At 42.6% G+C, this 17,018-nt stretch overlaps 1 protein-coding gene across 1 annotated transcript; it reads left to right on the plus strand.

The window, feature by feature from the left end:
• The first annotated feature begins 4,690 nt into the window (after nt 1-4,690).
• On the plus strand, nt 4,691-7,886 carry LOC134226653 (protein Pixie). The gene is made up of 5 exons (XM_062707550.1): nt 4,691-4,842; nt 5,047-5,260; nt 5,382-6,712; nt 7,049-7,283; nt 7,350-7,886. The coding sequence occupies exons 2-5, from the start codon at nt 5,048-5,050 to the stop codon at nt 7,398-7,400; spliced, it is 1,830 nt and encodes a 609-aa protein (XP_062563534.1). The 5' UTR covers nt 4,691-4,842; nt 5,047; the 3' UTR covers nt 7,401-7,886.
• The last annotated feature ends 9,132 nt before the right edge of the window (nt 7,887-17,018 follow it).

Consider the following 17,018-nt stretch of genomic DNA (forward strand, 5'->3'; position numbering starts at 1 on the left):
CGTGTCCGCTATCTGATTTGCTGTACCAATTGCTTCAATTGTAAGTCGTCCTTGTGTTACATGGTCGCGAAGAAAGTGGTACTTCACATCAATGTGCTTAACACGCTTGTTTTCCGTATTGGCGGCCATTGAAATGCAGCCACGGTTGTCTTCAAAAATTTTGAACGCCATATTCGGTTGGACTTGTTTGAGGTCCTGGAGGATTCCGTGCAGCCACAGCCCTTCGGAAGCCGCGGCACTCAAGGCTGCATACTCTGCTTCGCACGACGATAGCGCAACGGTTTATTGTTTGCGGCTAGCCCAGGACACGGTGTTACCATAAACCTTGAAAATGTAGCCGCTAACAGATTTTCTATCTTCAGTGTCCGACGCCCAGTCGGCGTCTGCGTATCCGACTAGTGCCTCAGCGTCGTTGTGCTGCTTGTACTGAAGTTTAAGGTTCTTCGTACCCTTCATGTACCGAACTACTCTCTTCAGCGCTTGCCAGTGAGTTTCACCAGGTTGATTTTGGAAGCGCCCCAGGTATCCAACCGCATAGCATATGTCGGGTCGGACACACAACATTGTGTACATAAGGCTGCCCAGCAACTCACGGTACGGATGCGACACAGGATTCACAGATTGCGCCGGTAGGAGACAGCCCTTCTCCATTGGAGTCTTGACGGGATTGCACTCTTGCATTCCGAACTTTGCTAGAACACGGTCCACAGCAGCTTCTTGCATCAGGGACATCTTACCGATGGCGCTATCGTATCGGATCTTGATTCCGAGGAAGTGGTTTATACCGCCGCAGTCCGTCATCTGAAGCTTCTTGAACAGTGCACGCTTGATTTCCTGCACCAGGTTTAGCCGATCGGATGCGATCAGCAAATCGTCCACATACATGATGATGAATACCCTTCCTCGATCGTCGATCCTGGTATACAGACAGTAGTCGTGTCGCGAACGAGTAAAGCCGAAATCCAGTAGGAGGTCGTTCAGCTTGCTGTTCCAACAGCGTGGGCTTTGCTTCAGTCCGTAGAGTGAACGTTCCAGCTTGCATACGAGGTGCGGTGGTGCCGTAATGCCTTCAGGTATGGCCATATACACATCTTCTTCCAGCTCACCGTACAGGAACGCGGTCTTCACATCGAGTTGGTGAACGGTCCTTCGGTGGACTGCTACAGCAAGAACGGTTCGGATTGTGGTCAACTTCGCTACGGGGGCATACGTTTTGTTGTAGTCGATGCCGGCCTTCTGCAGGAATCCTTTCGCCACCAGGCGTGCCTTGTAACGAACTGGTTCGCCTCGGTCGTCTGGCTTGACTCTGAGGACCCATTTCGATTTAAGCTGAACCACGTCAGCTGGACATCTCACCAATCGCCAAACATGTTTGTCCGCCAACGACTGCAATTCTTCACCGATTGCTTGCTGCCAAAGGGTTTCGTCAGCTCGTCCAGTGATTTCCTTGTACGCCTCAGGAACATCGAAGATCAAACGCTCAGCCTCATCTCGTGCATCGGAACCGTCGAATGGCGCATTGGGAACGTTCTGTACAGCATCTGTAGGAGGAGAATGCGCGGCAGTGAAAAGTTTCCCAACCAGAAATTCTTTCAACTTACCGGGGAGTCTGCGCTCCCGTTCGCTGCGCCTCGGGGTTACCATTTCGAGGTTTGAACCACGATCTAGTTGCGAAGGGAGCGCTTCGGTTTCGTCAACTTCGTTTTCACCCTCGTCGTCATCATCGTCAGTCAGAATGTCATCTTGTTGAGCCACGAGTGGCTGATTGGTTTGAACAGACCGCACCGGGTAGTGCACGTCTTCCTTGTCTTGATCCTCGAACTCGTACGGAACAACAACCAATGGAGCTTCATCACGGATCTCGGTGGCAAATGGAAAACTGCTCTCATCAAACTTCACATCTCTGGCAAGGAATAACTGTCTCTTCTCTTTATCCCACAGGCGGTAAAAGCCAGCCAAGCAAATGCTTTGCATCCGAAGACACGCAATTTCTTCAGATCCGGTTTGTGACCAGTCCACATTTCGGCAGGAGTCTTCCAGCCAGATATCGCATTGGTTGGACTTCTATTTGTCAGGTACACCGCCGCTAGGATTGCTTCATTCCATAGAGTCTTCGGAACTTGGGCTTCAATAAGCATCGCAAGCACCTTTTCGACGATTGCCGATTGAACCGTTCGGACACCCCATTTTGCTGTGGTGTGTAGGTTGCGGTTGGCTCGATCTGGATCTCCTTGGAAACGTAGAACGCACGCTGATCTTTGGAGCAGTACTCACTCCCTTGATCGACAGTCAGCTTCGAAATCGAGTGCTCCAGAGCAGCACTAGCACTCGCTCTAGAGGTCTTGCAGCACGAGCTCTAGTACCCGTGAATGGTTCTCGGCACTGCTTTCCGAGAACACAAACATCACAGAAATCCAATTTACCTGGCTTCTCGGGAATACCTGTTAGAACTCCGTGCTTAACGAGTACTTGCATGTTCCTTTCTCCCAAATGGCCAAGTCGACGGTGCCACAGGTTACCGTTCGCAGCTCCACACATGTTGGCCGCCATAGTATCGACAAACAGATCGAGCTCGTAAAAATCGCCCCGCATGGGACATCTTGCAATCAGCTCTCCTTCGTGCTTCAAGATTGCTTCCGTCTTTGAAAACGTGACATTCAGGTCCGCTTTTGCCATCTTCTTCACAGACAGCAAATTCGCTCGGAGATCTGGTACGTAGAGGACATCCTTCATGCTGATTTGATTGCCTTCTTTGTTGACGCCCTTAATAGTGCCTCGGTGCCAGAAAACCAGAGATTGGTCATCTTTCGCCACGTTGATTATGACGGGTTGCTTCAACTTCGTGAGATCGGCGAAACAGTGGTTCACGTTCACAAGATGGTCGGTGGCTCCAGAATCCAGCTTGAAGGACACCACACCATCGTCCTGTGTGCGAACGCACTTTCCGGTCATGAAAACCACCGCCTTACCTCCGGAAGCAGCGTTAGCTTCAGCATGCACATCCGTCTTCAACTTCACGCGACAGTCCTTGGCCTTGGGTCCCTTCTTCTGACAGCGGTTGCACTTTCCGGTAAACTTACCAGGTTTCTGCTTCGACCCTTGGAATGCTGATGGTTTCTCTTGAGAGTTGACTACCCGGTCGGTTTTCTTGAGTTCCTCGGCAAGAAGGCGCTCGCGAACCAACGCAGTAACCAACGGATCGAACGATTCGGGAAGGGTGGCAAACAGCTGGGACACAACATCGTTTTCTTCAAGCTTCGCCCCGGCCAGCTTCAGTTGTCGGATCAGCTCTTCGAATGTCTTCAGGTGATCTTTCACGGATGAATCCTCAGCCATTCGCAGCTTCGCAAGTTGCTTTCTGACGAATGTCTGCGACGAAACGGACTTCTTGGCGTAGACGGCTTCAAGGCTGCTCCAAACTTCCTTTGCCGTCTCCTTGTCCCGGACAAGATCCAGCAGATCGTCATGGTTAAATAAGATCAGCAGGTACGCCGCTTTACCGTCTTCTTCCTGGAACTTCGCAAGCTCGGCCGGTTCCGCTGGAGGATCCTTCTTGATGACATCCAATAGCTTCACGGACTTCAAATACTTCTCCACTCGAAAACGCCAATTGTCAAAGCCGGTGCTCGAGAACAACGGGATCACGTGGACCGAATCCTTGCGTGAGTCGCCCATAACCTCTTGATGGTCGGAATAAAATAGAACAGCAGTTTAACAGCAGAAAACTATTTATTCAACTTGTTCGGTGGAGAGCTTGAACAGGAATGAAAACTTGCTACAACTGTTTATTCAATAAAACTTATGTTGCTATGGAGGCTGTCGTGTTCGGAGGAGACGGCCTCACCCGAATCAGCCGTCTCCAGCTGCTGCTCGATCCGCAGCAGCTCGGAAGCATTACTTCTTCCCGCGAAATATTGTGTATCCGGAATAAATTTATACCGCTTTTTATACCGAAGTTGGATTTTTCTCCAGATACAGGCAACTTTCCCAACTTCGGAAATAGTGCGCTGGATTCCTCTGAAGATGCGCTAAACAACGCATTCATTAGTTTGACAGATAAAACTTCGGAAGAAAGTTCGGTTCGGAAGTCCGGACTTCCGAATTCTAAGTTGGTGCTACGCCGACAATACATCACAAAACTGAAGCTGACTCCGCTCGGCGCTCATCTGTCACTCACACATCTGGCACTCGTGTCCAATGTATATGCCCTCTTATAGACCAATGCAAGATCTTGACTTAACCTCACTTATTTGACAGTTCACAGAGCTTGTTTACAGGGTGTTAGAATTAAAATCGATCAGCCGGAAATAAAAATCCGTAATTTTCGCTCAAAATCATTTTGATCTGAATATTCTAGTGATATGCTTTAATTCCTACTATAAATCAATCACGGAAGACATCAATATTCTTAATTAATCACAAAGCAGTTTTTCCGGAAGCTGCTCCAGAGACTAAGTCCATGTAAACAAGCTCTGTAAACTGTCAACCTACGTCATCTTGCACTGGTCTATTCTGTTTATATTTATATTATCAATACCCGTCTCAATCCCTACAGAGGCCTTCGGTCTCCAAGCAGGTCATCAGCATACTTTGTTGCCGATTTACTCCAACACATTTTTATTCGGGTTGTCTGTTCTCCGTGCTCCATTTCAAAACCGCCACATGGAAAACGCGCCGTAACATTCGGCGAGTCTTACGACGGTGAAACGATAGAATGCTGATGGATCGGAACGGAACGTCAACTGAGTTGTCAGCTTATTTTGCTTTGATCTTTTCGTAGCGAAAATTTCGTCTGACACGCACGAAGTTACGTTTCTGTCCGAAATCCGTGAATTTCGACAGGTAAGTAGGCGGAAATAATAGTTTCTGCTAATGTACCTCAAAGAATAATCATAGCTTCAAATGTTACTAGTGCAGTTCCTTTCAAATACATGTGAATAACCTGACAAAGGTCCGCTTTGGGGAGGCTCACGAAATGAGGTTATAAACTTTGTGTCCAGCTGGCTAAAGTGAGATTTTTTTTGTGTTTTCCTTTCTCCGTTTCAGAATGTCGCGAAACCGAGCAGCTGAGGAGACTGACAAGCAGACACGAATTGCCATCGTCAGCTCCGATAAGTGCAAGCCGAAACGATGTCGACAGGAATGCAAAAAGTCTTGCCCGGTGGTCCGGATGGGCAAGTTATGTATCGAGGTGGCAATGGATTCGAAAATTGCATCCCTCTCGGAGGAACTCTGCATCGGTTGCGGTATTTGTGTGAAGGTGGGTTTTGCAACGAGGTTGAAGGATTTATGTGATCTGTTATTTCAATCTTTTTTACGAGTCGCTTTATAAAACTTGTTAAGTTGTAAACACAAATAAAATATTTTTTTCCTAATTTCAGAAATGCCCTTTCGAGGCCATCACCATCATCAATATCCCAAGTAACTTGGACAAACATACGACCCATCGTTACTCGAAAAACTCATTCAAACTGCATCGTTTGCCGATTCCTCGACCCGGAGAAGTATTGGGGCTGGTTGGACAAAACGGTATTGGCAAGTCCACCGCTCTGAAAATTTTAGCAGGCAAGTTAAAACCTAATCTGGGTCGTTATTCGGATCCTCCAGATTGGAGCGAGATTCTTGCTCACTTCCGAGGTAACGAGCTGCAGAACTATTTCACCAAGATCCTCGAAGATAGCCTTCGGGCTTTGATCAAGCCCCAGTATGTGGACCAGATCCCAAAGGCTGTTAAGGGTACGGTTGCAGCTTTGTTGGACAAAAAGGATGAGCGAAATAATCAGAAGGAAATTTGCGATATGTTGGACTTGACCAACATTCGAGATCGTGAAATTCAAGCATTGTCTGGAGGAGAACTTCAGCGTTTTGCGTGCGCTATGGTATGCATCCAGGATGGAGACATTTTCATGTTCGATGAGCCGTCCTCTTATTTGGACGTGAAGCAACGTTTGAATTGTGCGTTGACCATCCGTTCGCTTATTCATCCGGATAAGTTCATCATTGTCGTCGAGCACGATCTGTCAGTCTTGGATTATCTTTCCGATTTCATCTGCTGTCTGTATGGAGTTCCTGGATGTTATGGTGTAGTTACTATGCCTTTCTCCGTTCGTGAAGGTATAAACATTTTTTTGGACGGTTACGTTCACACAGAGAACATGCGTTTCCGTACTGAATCGCTTACGTTCAAAGTTTCGGAATCGGCTTCGGAGGAGGAAATCAAACGAACTTGCCACTATGTTTATCCATCCATGAAAAAGAAGCTCGGTAGCTTTATGCTGACAGTCAACGATGGTCAATTCAGTGATTCCGAAATCATTGTGCTTCTGGGTGAAAACGGTACCGGTAAGACTACTTTTATTCGAATGCTGGCTGGTAATTTAGAGCCGGACGAGGAATCCGAGAAGTTACCCTGCCTGAACATTTCGTACAAGCCGCAGAAGATCTCACCGAAAAGTCAAGGAACGGTTCGCTGGTTGCTTCATGAGAAAATTCGTGATGCATACGTGCATCCACAATTTATAGCCGACGTTATGAAGCCTATGAAAATCGAAGAAATTATGGATCAGGAGGTGCAGAATCTATCTGGAGGTGAATTGCAACGTGTAGCTCTCGTTCTGTGTTTAGGCAAACCTGCTGACGTTTATTTGATTGATGAACCTTCTGCTTATCTGGACTCCGAGCAACGTCTTATTGCGGCTAAGGTGATCAAGAGGTGAGTGATTTCGGTTGTGGTCTCATATATTTTTGACGTAGAATTACGTCCTTCGGTAAGAAAGATAGGGGGGTCATTCCAAAGTTTCAAATTTGAGACCGTTACGAATCTTTGATACAACCTTCTACTTTTTTCATATAGTGGAATAATAATTTGAGCTCAACAGATTTTTAGAAGCTTCCGGATCAAAATCATTAGTTTATTTGGAACTAACTCACTAATCGACTAGTTGATTAACTTGAATCGGCAATTTTTTGTAGAGTTAAGGCAGTAATGCAATGCTGAACAATTCAAATATTTTCTTATTAAATTTATATTAATAATTATATTTTCTAGATACATCCTCCATGCCAAAAAGACTGGCTTCGTAGTGGAGCACGACTTCATCATGGCAACTTATCTGGCCGATCGGGTAATCGTTTTTGAAGGAAAACCATCCGTCGATACCACCGCGCACACTCCTCAATCGCTGCTTAACGGAATGAACCGCTTCTTGGAATTGCTGGAGATCACATTCCGACGGGATCCGAACAACTTCCGGCCCAGAATCAACAAGACCAACTCGGTGAAGGTATAGTCGCAGTTGATATCGTGTTTACAAGCGCCTAAAACAAGATTTTTTCATTCTATTTTACAGGATACGGAGCAGAAACGCGCCGGCCAATACTTCTTCTACGAAGAGTCATAAGTCTGCGACTAGCGCCATCTGCCGGTATAAGTACGAATCAGATCCTGTTTATTTTTGTCCACGATTGGAAAATTGTATTATCTTATCGGAACACAACAATCAACAATAGTGATACTTTTTTGGAAGGAACTAATTTTACAAATTTATTATTAATTGAAAAATTGGATCGGATTGCATGGCGCCTACAGTTGTGACAATTGCAACATTGTCCAATTTTTAGACACATTTAATTGCAAAACTTTTTTGTTTCAAATTTCTTTCAGTAATTAGAAGTACTTGACAGACATGAACGCTCTATCTAGAGTCATTTCATCTCCAACCAGCGTTAGTTTCATAAAATACATTCAATACTACGAAACAACTGTTTCAAACTAACGTTCTTGAAAACAGGAACCAGTGCTGTCTAAATATTATGATAGAAAGTGAAATTAATTGGAAATATTGTTCATGCTACTTATTATTTGTACAATAAAACTGGTGAAAAGACAGGCGAGCTTTAAATATTTGAAGAAATCAAACTGGCAAGATCAAATTTGAATAAACAACAACACTACTTGGCATAATGTTTGTCTCCCTCTCTCTACCCGCTACCATGTAAGGGGCCGTACACATATTACGTAAGCACTTATGGGGGAAGGGGGGTCGGTCAATATCTTACGCTTCATATAAATAAAAAATCATTTTTATGTAAAAAAAAATCCCTCATAAGGGGAAGGGGGTCGAAAAACCCAGAAAAAATGCTTACGTAATAAGTGTACGACTCCTAATTTGTTGTCGATGGTGCTCCACAGACACGAAGGGCGGGAATATAACAAAATACCTACTACATCACTGCACGGACGATGCTCGTGGAGGACCAACGCGCACTGGGAGTTTTCGAAAGGAAAGTGTTGCGTATCATCTATGGTTGGGTGCAGATGGCGGACGGTACGTGGAGGAGGCGAATGAACCACGAGTTGCATCAGCTGATGGGAGAATCATCCATCGTTCAAACCGCAAAAATCGGAAGACTGCGGTGGGCCGGGCACGTAGCCAGAATACCGGACAGTAATCCGGTGAGAATGGTTCTCGACAACGATCCGACGGGAACAAGAAGGCGAGGTGCACAGCAGGCATGGTGGATCGATCAGGTGGAGGACGATTTGCGGACCCTCCGCAGACTGCGTGGTTGGCGAAGTGTAGCCATGGACCGAGCTGAATGGAGAAGACCTTTATGTGCAGCATAGGCCACTCCGGCCTTAGTCTGGTAATAAAAAAATAAAAATCACTGCACAGTTCGCTCAAAATGGCCTTAAAGATAGATTTTATGTTTGTTTTATGGCATCTTAACGATGTAAAGATTGTCATCGGGGATGAAAATGCGCAGATTGGAAGAGAAAGTTTCTTTCGCCATGTCATTGGTACGGAAAGCCTTCATTCCGCTACCAACGAATCAACGATAATGATCTACGACTTGTAACTTTTGCTGCTGTTAGAGGGATAGCAATAAGCAGTAACTACTTCGCACGTAAGAATATTCGCAAACACACCCGGCAACATCCGTGCGGCGACACTTGCTCACAGATAGACCACGTGCTGGTCGACGGACGACATTTCTCGGATGTTATAGATGTAAGATCCTTCAGATGTCCGAACATCGAATCGGATCACTATCTTGTAGTTGCAAAAATTCGGGCGCGACTTTCCAGCTAGTTGCTAGGAGTCGAATGCTAATGGCTCGTACCCGTTCCAACCGAGAGCGGTATAGTGTAGCAAGGGCAGAAAATAAACGAATCCATAGCAAGGGGGGTAAAATAACTTCTTTCTTTATAAGAATTCTAAAAACACTTCTGTTCTGGTTCACGGTCAAACTGCAAGAGACCCACTTTATTAACCGATGTCAACAGCAAACTTCGTAGGGAGCAAGGTATATATTGAGATTCTCACGTCTGAATGTGTGAGTGGCGATAAAAGGAAAACAAACACTCCTAGATGGTGCTACTCAGCAAAGTTTGGGTAAAAATGAGTATATTTCCATATATTTTTTGACTCTTTCGCAACCATTGTGATGACTTGATCAATTTTGAGGTTATGAACAGAAGGAAAACAAACATGTATTTACACATGCCGAATTTCACATCAGTGTGCGAGCGTTAAACGTCACTCATCTCTATACAATATTATATCAGGGCATGCAAAGCATATATTAACATTGTAGAGTGGAAGGGATAGGAAACTTTTACACTTAAAATAAAAATAAATCGAAATTCAGAATACATTACAATTCCTTCCCTTTGTAGTTGAAAATTCATTATCAAAGTTAGTTCAGACTGCTTATATTGCGGATCTTTTCAAAATTTTCCATTTTACGGATTCCGCAAAGTTCAACCGCAGCTGTCAAAGTTCTACCGCCAGCCTGCAAATCTTCAATACACTGAAACAAAAATCTGGTAATTGGCGTTGTCATTGTAGAATGCCATGCTAAATAGCAGAGAAAAGGTATGAAGTGACAGCTGCGGTAGTCTGAAAATTGAACCGGAAAAAGGAAAGTTTTCTCTGGAACAGCAATACAAAAGCATTAACTATTTTAACTCGAATGTATATCTATACAAAATATTATTGGCTCATTTCGATAATAATGGCTAATTTAGCTGATAACACTCAATAGTGTGTGGCCCAATTCCGCCGAACGAGCTATCCGTTGGTGTGATCCCTGGGTTGCTGTTGTATTGAGCGTGTGACTCCGTTCGTTGCCCGACGAGGAAGGAGGCAAAGTCATGGCCTGCTATTCACTGGTCAATGTTAGCAACCGAACCGTTATACGAATGATATTTGCATATCTGTCATCAATGCACGCTGGAAGTGGATTATCCATTTTCTAATATATCTCACCCTCACATTCCCCTTCTTCTCTCACCAAAAAAGAGGAAAAAAACCATTGACTTGGGGTTTTCATAAACAACTATTTACATCTCATTTTTTTTAATTACAGCCAAGTCTAATTTTACAATCCAATATCCGTACTCAATTCCCATTTTCAAATACATCCTAATTCAAATTTGAATCGTTGCGTTCTGCTGGTCCACCGCATTAACGTTTCTTTTACACGACCAATCCGCCCCTCTTCTACACAACCTTTACCATCGAAAGCTGCAACAATTCGATACTCTTCAAGAGTACCTTCGACAACACAAGCAGAAAACCGTTAAGAATACGAATCATTTGCTTCGGCACTATTGGTAATTGAGCAGACTAATGACCAAACACGTCTTTACTGTTTGAAGTGTAATTCAGGGATGATTTATTTTCTACAAATTATACGTATGTCAATAAACAGTGTAACAGGTTGCCTACTATGATCAATGAGTTGCTTTGTACTTCAACACTCCTCCTCAACGCATGATCTCGACTCCAGACATAGTTCTCAGTTTTTCCAAACGGACCGCTCCAAGAGGTTTCGTGAGAAGATCTGCAATCATTTCTTCGGTACAGCAGTAGATAAAGCTAACTTCTTGTTGGGTCTGTTCAAATATTACGTAACGCGAAAAACGTTGTTTTCAAGAACCTCCCACCCCCTTGTAACAAACTGTAACAAAATTTAGAACTACCCCCACCCCTATGCGTAACGCGTAACAAATACATTTTTTTGAAAATATCTTGTTTCTGGGTAGAATTTGGACCACGATACAATAAATTTTTGTTGTACATTTTATGCTATTTTGAAGACAATGACTATTTTTAAAAAAATTTAAATATTTTTTCTCAATTGTTACGCGTAACAATTTCTCGAAGGTCGCCCACCCCCTATATTTTGCGTAACAAATCGTAACAAAAATAAATCAACCGACCCCCTATTGCGTTACGTAATATTTGAACAGACCCTTTCATTTTCATATCCCTTGCGTAATGATACCGGGTATCAATGTGTTTTGTCCTGTTACTGAATTTTTCATTTTCAAGCATTTTCAGGGCACTTTGATTATCTTCATAAATCACAGGGATAGCTAGCTGGATGTTCGCCAAGATCGTGCAGTAACCGTTTCAACCACATTGTTTCTTGAACAGATTCTGATAGCGCTACGAACTCTGCTTCAGCCGTTGAAAGCGACACACACGTTTGCTTGCGACATGCCCAAGTAATTGTTCCTCCGTTGTATTTCATCAGGAAACCGCTATTGGACTTTCTATCATCTAGGCATTCAGCCCAATCAGCATCGCAATATCCCAGTAATTCTTCATTCTTCTTCGTATTGCTCAGTCGTAGCCATAAGTGTTTGGTTGTCATCAGGTAACGAGCAACCCGTTTAAGTTCTACCCAATCATCTTTACTCGGACAACTAGTTTTTCTGCTTAAAATGGACACAGCTGCAGAGATATCTGGTCTGGTATTAACTGATACATACAGTAACTGGCCCATAAGTTTTTGATATTCTTTGTTATCTGGAAGACAATCATTTGATTCATGCTTGTAATATCCTGGGTCTAAGGGTATTTTTGATGGTTTAGCTTCTATTAATCCGGATGAGTTTGCAATCTGCTCGATGTAGCGTTCTTGGCATATGAAGAAATCTCCATCCTTATTTTGCTTGACTTCCATTCCCAAATACCAGTGGATTTCTCCCAGTGATGTAAGCGCAAATCTGTTTTGTAAAGCTTTTTCCGTTTCAACGATTAGATTGTTGTCCTCGCTTGCAACCAAAATGTCATCCACATAGACTAGAACATAACAATGCTTTCCTCCTCTTAGCTTCGTATACAAACATGGATCAGATTCACAACGCTTGAAACCTTGTTGTTCTAGTACTGAGTTGAGCTGTTGGTTCCATGCTTTAGCAGCCTGTTTTAATCCATATAAGCTTTTGTATAATCGATAGACTTTATGTTCGCTTCCTTTAACCACAAATCCAGGAGGTTGCTGCATATAAATCTCCTCCTCAAGGATGCCGTTCAAGAACGCAGTCTTGATGTCGTATTGGCGTACAGACATCCCTCTTTTTGCAGCAATTGCCAATAAAGTACGAAAAGTTGTTTGACGTACAACCGGAGCAAATATTTCGTCATAATCAACGCCATATTGTTGGCTAAATCCTTTTGCTACCAGTCTTGCCTTAAATCTTGAAATCTCTCCATTAGAATCTTTTTTTATTTTGTAGACCCATTTGACGCCAATCGCTTTTCTTTTATCAGGTAGATCAACTAACTTCCATGTGTTGTTTTCTTCAATTGAATTAATTTCTTCCATCATTGCCATCTTCCATTCCTCTTTATGGTTACTTGATAAAGCTTTTGCAAAACTCAATGGCTCCTCCTGACATTCTGTAGCCGACCAAATTCGCTCGAACCACTTAGGGGGGACTCCTTTTGTTCGCCTCGAAGATCGTCTAAGAATACTTTCATGATCATTTGATTCTTCTTCGTGATTAACTTCTTGGTGTGCGTCTCCGTCCACATCTGATTCGATCGGTGGTATAACTCCTGCAAGTTCCGGCTCGCGTTCCGGTTCAGGCTCATCATTTGTCACTTGAGGCACAGAAGTTCCATTATCCAGGCTTATTATTATGTCATCGTTATTCTGCTCTTCCATTTCAAATTCTTGATACAAATTTTGCATACCTACTGATAGTGATAGTACAATCCATTCGGTTCAGAAAACGATATGCCTTGGATCCATCTGCGTAACCAACAAAATTTAATGTTAATGTTAACTTTTCTGCTTTCTTGTCAAGCTTCCTACGCTTCTGTTTTGGAATGTGCACGAACGCCGTTGACCCAAATATTCGCATATGTCTATATGATGGCTTCTTCCCGTAGTAGACCTCATAGGGGATTTTGTTTGACGATGATATTACCAATTCAGTGCAAATCCGAATTATAGCCGCTAACAAAGTTGGATTTTTCTCACAATTCGTACGTTAAACCTAACTTCGTAAGTGGTGCGCTGTTTTCATTTGGTGATGTGCTATACAGCGCACTACTTCCGAAATTAGGTATGGATTCTGAGAAAAATCCAATTTCAATAGCGGCTATAATTCGATTTTCTACTGAATTTATAATATTGGTAAACGGTTTTGAATGTAATTTGCGGTTGCTAGGGCTTCTCCCCAGAACCTTTTTTTCAATATTCAATATTCAATATTCAGCTTCAATATTCTACTCTGCAATGTAGCTGGTACAATTACCCGATCTTGAAATAATAAACAACCCTGAACTTCTTCCAAATCTTGATTTTGAGAATAAACAATTCTAAAACAACGTTGCACTCGCTTCGGCCAACCGTTTCTAATGTATGAAATAATCCGCAATAAAAATGCATCGTTTTTGGTCTCTTCAGCCACTAGTAAGTGATCCAAAGGAAAATCGTCAGACAGGTTCAAAGATTTCACATAATCACATGCATCGCTAACTACCTCGTCCTTTAACGGAAATCTAGAGCAAAAATCGGCATTTTCTTGCTTTTTCGCGGGCCTTTACACCAGCTCATTGTCGTATATAGCTAAATCCATGATATATCTTTGCAACCTAGTGACAAAAATTGATCAATTTTGATTCAATTTTTTTTCGAATTGCGACCAGGCTTACCAAGAATCCCTAAAAGTGGTTTATGATCCGTATAGATAATAAATTTTTGACGATATAAAAATTTATGGAATTTTTTTACCGTGGAAACAACTGCCAATGCCTCCAAATGGAGTATTGGATAGACCTTTTGCGCATTGTTTAAGGAGAAAGAAGTAAACCAAGTGGGCTTTTCAATTCCATAGACTAAATGTGAAATTACTCCACCTAAACCATACGAAGACGCATCAGTACTGACTATAATAGGTTTTCTAGGATCATAAAAAGTTAATATATTAGCAGCTAATAATTTCTTTTTAGATTCCTCAAGTGCTCTATCACAATTGGAATTCCACAAAAATTTCACATTTTTTTTAGTAATCCATATAAGGGATTCAGAGTCATAGAAAGGTTCGGAAGAAATTTATTATAATAATTTAGAAGCCCTAAATATGCCTTCAATTCATTAACATTTTCCGTTTTTTTGCTGCTTGTATAGTCGATACTTTATCTGGATTGGGTTGAAGTCCCTGCTCCGAAATAATATGCTCTAAATAAGGCAACTTGTTGACGAAAAACTTACATTTATTAAAATTAATTTTAATGTTGGCTCGAGACAAACGTTCCAAAACCATCTCAAGTTTTTTAAGGCATTCTTCTGGAGTTTTTCCTGCGATTAACACATCATCAAGGTAACAATATACCGATTCAATATCACTCAAAATATTGTCCATAATCTGTTGAAAGATCGCTGCACTAGATGACGCTCCCTGTGGCAACCGATTATAAGTAAACAGTTCTTTGATCGTATTAATAACAACGTACTTTCTTGAATTCCTTGAAAGTTCCAATTGTGTGTAAGCAGTCGTCAAGTCCAACGAACAGAAACATTTACAACCAGCTAAAGAAGAGAATAAATCCTGCGCAGTTGGCAAAGGGTATCTATTTTGTATCAATACTTTGTTTAAAGATACCTTACAATCAATAACTAACCTAATTTCATCGTTCTTTTTCGGAACAACTACTATAGGTGACGCCCATAAACTTGTTTTAATTGGTGTTGTAATCCCATCCTTGTCGCCAATAAAAATAACTTCTTTCTTTATAAGAATTCTAAAAACACTTCTGTTCTGGTTCACGGTCAAACTGCAAGAGACCCACTTTATTAACCGATGTCAACAGCAAACTTCGTAGGGAACAAGGTATATATGCAATATTATATCAGGGCATGCAAAGCATATATTAATATTGAAGAGTGGTAGGGATAGGAAACTTTTACACTTAAAATAAAAATAAATCGAAATTCAGAATACATTACAGGGGGAACACGAAGAGAGTGTGATAGCTGAAGCGCAGGAGAACATGGATAGAAACGATATGCGGAGGTTTTACGCAACTGTCAATGGTGCGCGGCATAAGACTGCGCCAGTGCTCGCCATTTGCAATAACGGAGAAGGGAATTTACTGACAGACAAGACTATGGTGGCAGCCAGGTGGAGCACTTCGAAGATTTGTTGAAGGGTGAAAATGAAGGTGTATTAAGGAGCAGGATGGACATAGTCGGCGACGGTCAAGCTGTGGTGGAACCACCAACGCTGGACGAGGTTAAGAAGGCTCTAAACGAGCTGAAAAACAGTAAAGCTGCTGGGAAGGACGAGATCCCGGTCGAGCTTCTCAAACACGAAAGTGAGCAGCTGCATCAATCAATCCACCACATTATCTAGAAAAATGGAAGGATGAAGAACTGCCTGCCGGCTGGTTGGATGGCCTCATATGCCCAATCTTTAAAAAAGGGCACAGCCAATTGCCAATTACACAGGGATCACCCTTCTGAGCTCGGCGTACAAAATCCTGTCGCGTATCCTGTTTAGCAGACTGAGACCGCATGAGTAGTCCTTCGTAGGCGAATACCAGGCAGGTTTTCGTGAGGACCGATCAACGACGGATCAGATGTTTAGCCTGCGGATGGCCTACTTGATTAGATTCGCGAAGTTTATTGCGAGCAGAAAACAAACAATTATCCACGGACCGCTGATCGTTTTGAAATTGAGAGGTGCGTTGGCAGTAACAGTGCGATGTGTGCAAAAAGAGACGTTTCATCGTAAGCTGCATGTGATTGCTGAAGGTGGTCAATCAAAACACCGCCTTAGTGGTTTGAAACCATTCATTGATCCATAAGACGACATGTTGCGCGTAGGTGGCAGACTCAAACGCTCTCATTTCTTATGACAGTCGACATCAAATGCTTTTGCCTGGTGGACATCCATTTGTGGTTGCAATTTATTGGAAGGAGCAACGATCGAGATGCTCTTACCAACAGAGCTGTGCTGTCATGTTGGCGTTTTTGCATCTGGCAGCACCGCCTATTAAGTTTTCAGCAAATATGCGCGGTTTGTGCGCTTGTAAAAGTTTCCTGTTTTTTTATTATTGAACGCGTTGCTCGCGTGTTAGGACGCGTGTTTCAAATTTAGTTTACTTTAATAAAGTGTTCTTGTTTAATTGCTGTAATTCCTCGCATCAGGCTTGTAAAATGTCATCTGCATGTCATTTGACTAATTTGTTCATAACTTTCTTCAGAAGCCAAATTTACTTCAAAATTTTAGGTGTACGCATAACGCTTGAGTAGTGCTATATTTTTGTCCAAGGGTACATTGCTCTAAATATAACATCTGAGGCTAGAGAGTGAAATCTCTCCAAAATGTCACGTGTCATTTGACATAATGTCATTTGAATGACATTTTGCCTCCCACGCCCCAGATTACATATTTACAGCAATGTCTTGTTAGACAAAGTTGTAGCCACATTTAAGCGGTATAAGTTCGTTATAATTGATAGTTGATAGCTAACTACTGAAAAAAATTCTAGGAAAATTATACAAACGAATGCAAATGACATTTTACAACACTGCCTCGCATACTAGTTTCCATTACCAAAAAGAAAATCCCAAAAGGTTATGGTCCCAGCGGTATTGAGGAATTTGCAGTAGCCCAGTGTAGATAGTGAAGCTCGAGAACATTTTTTTTTCGTTCGGTTTCGTCGCATGCGTGTGTTGAGCAAAATGGCGGATGTGAAAGTATCATTCGA

Source organism: Armigeres subalbatus, chromosome 3, assembly GCF_024139115.2.
Source record: "Armigeres subalbatus isolate Guangzhou_Male chromosome 3, GZ_Asu_2, whole genome shotgun sequence".
In the NCBI taxonomy this organism is placed as follows: Eukaryota; Metazoa; Arthropoda; class Insecta; order Diptera; family Culicidae; genus Armigeres; species Armigeres subalbatus.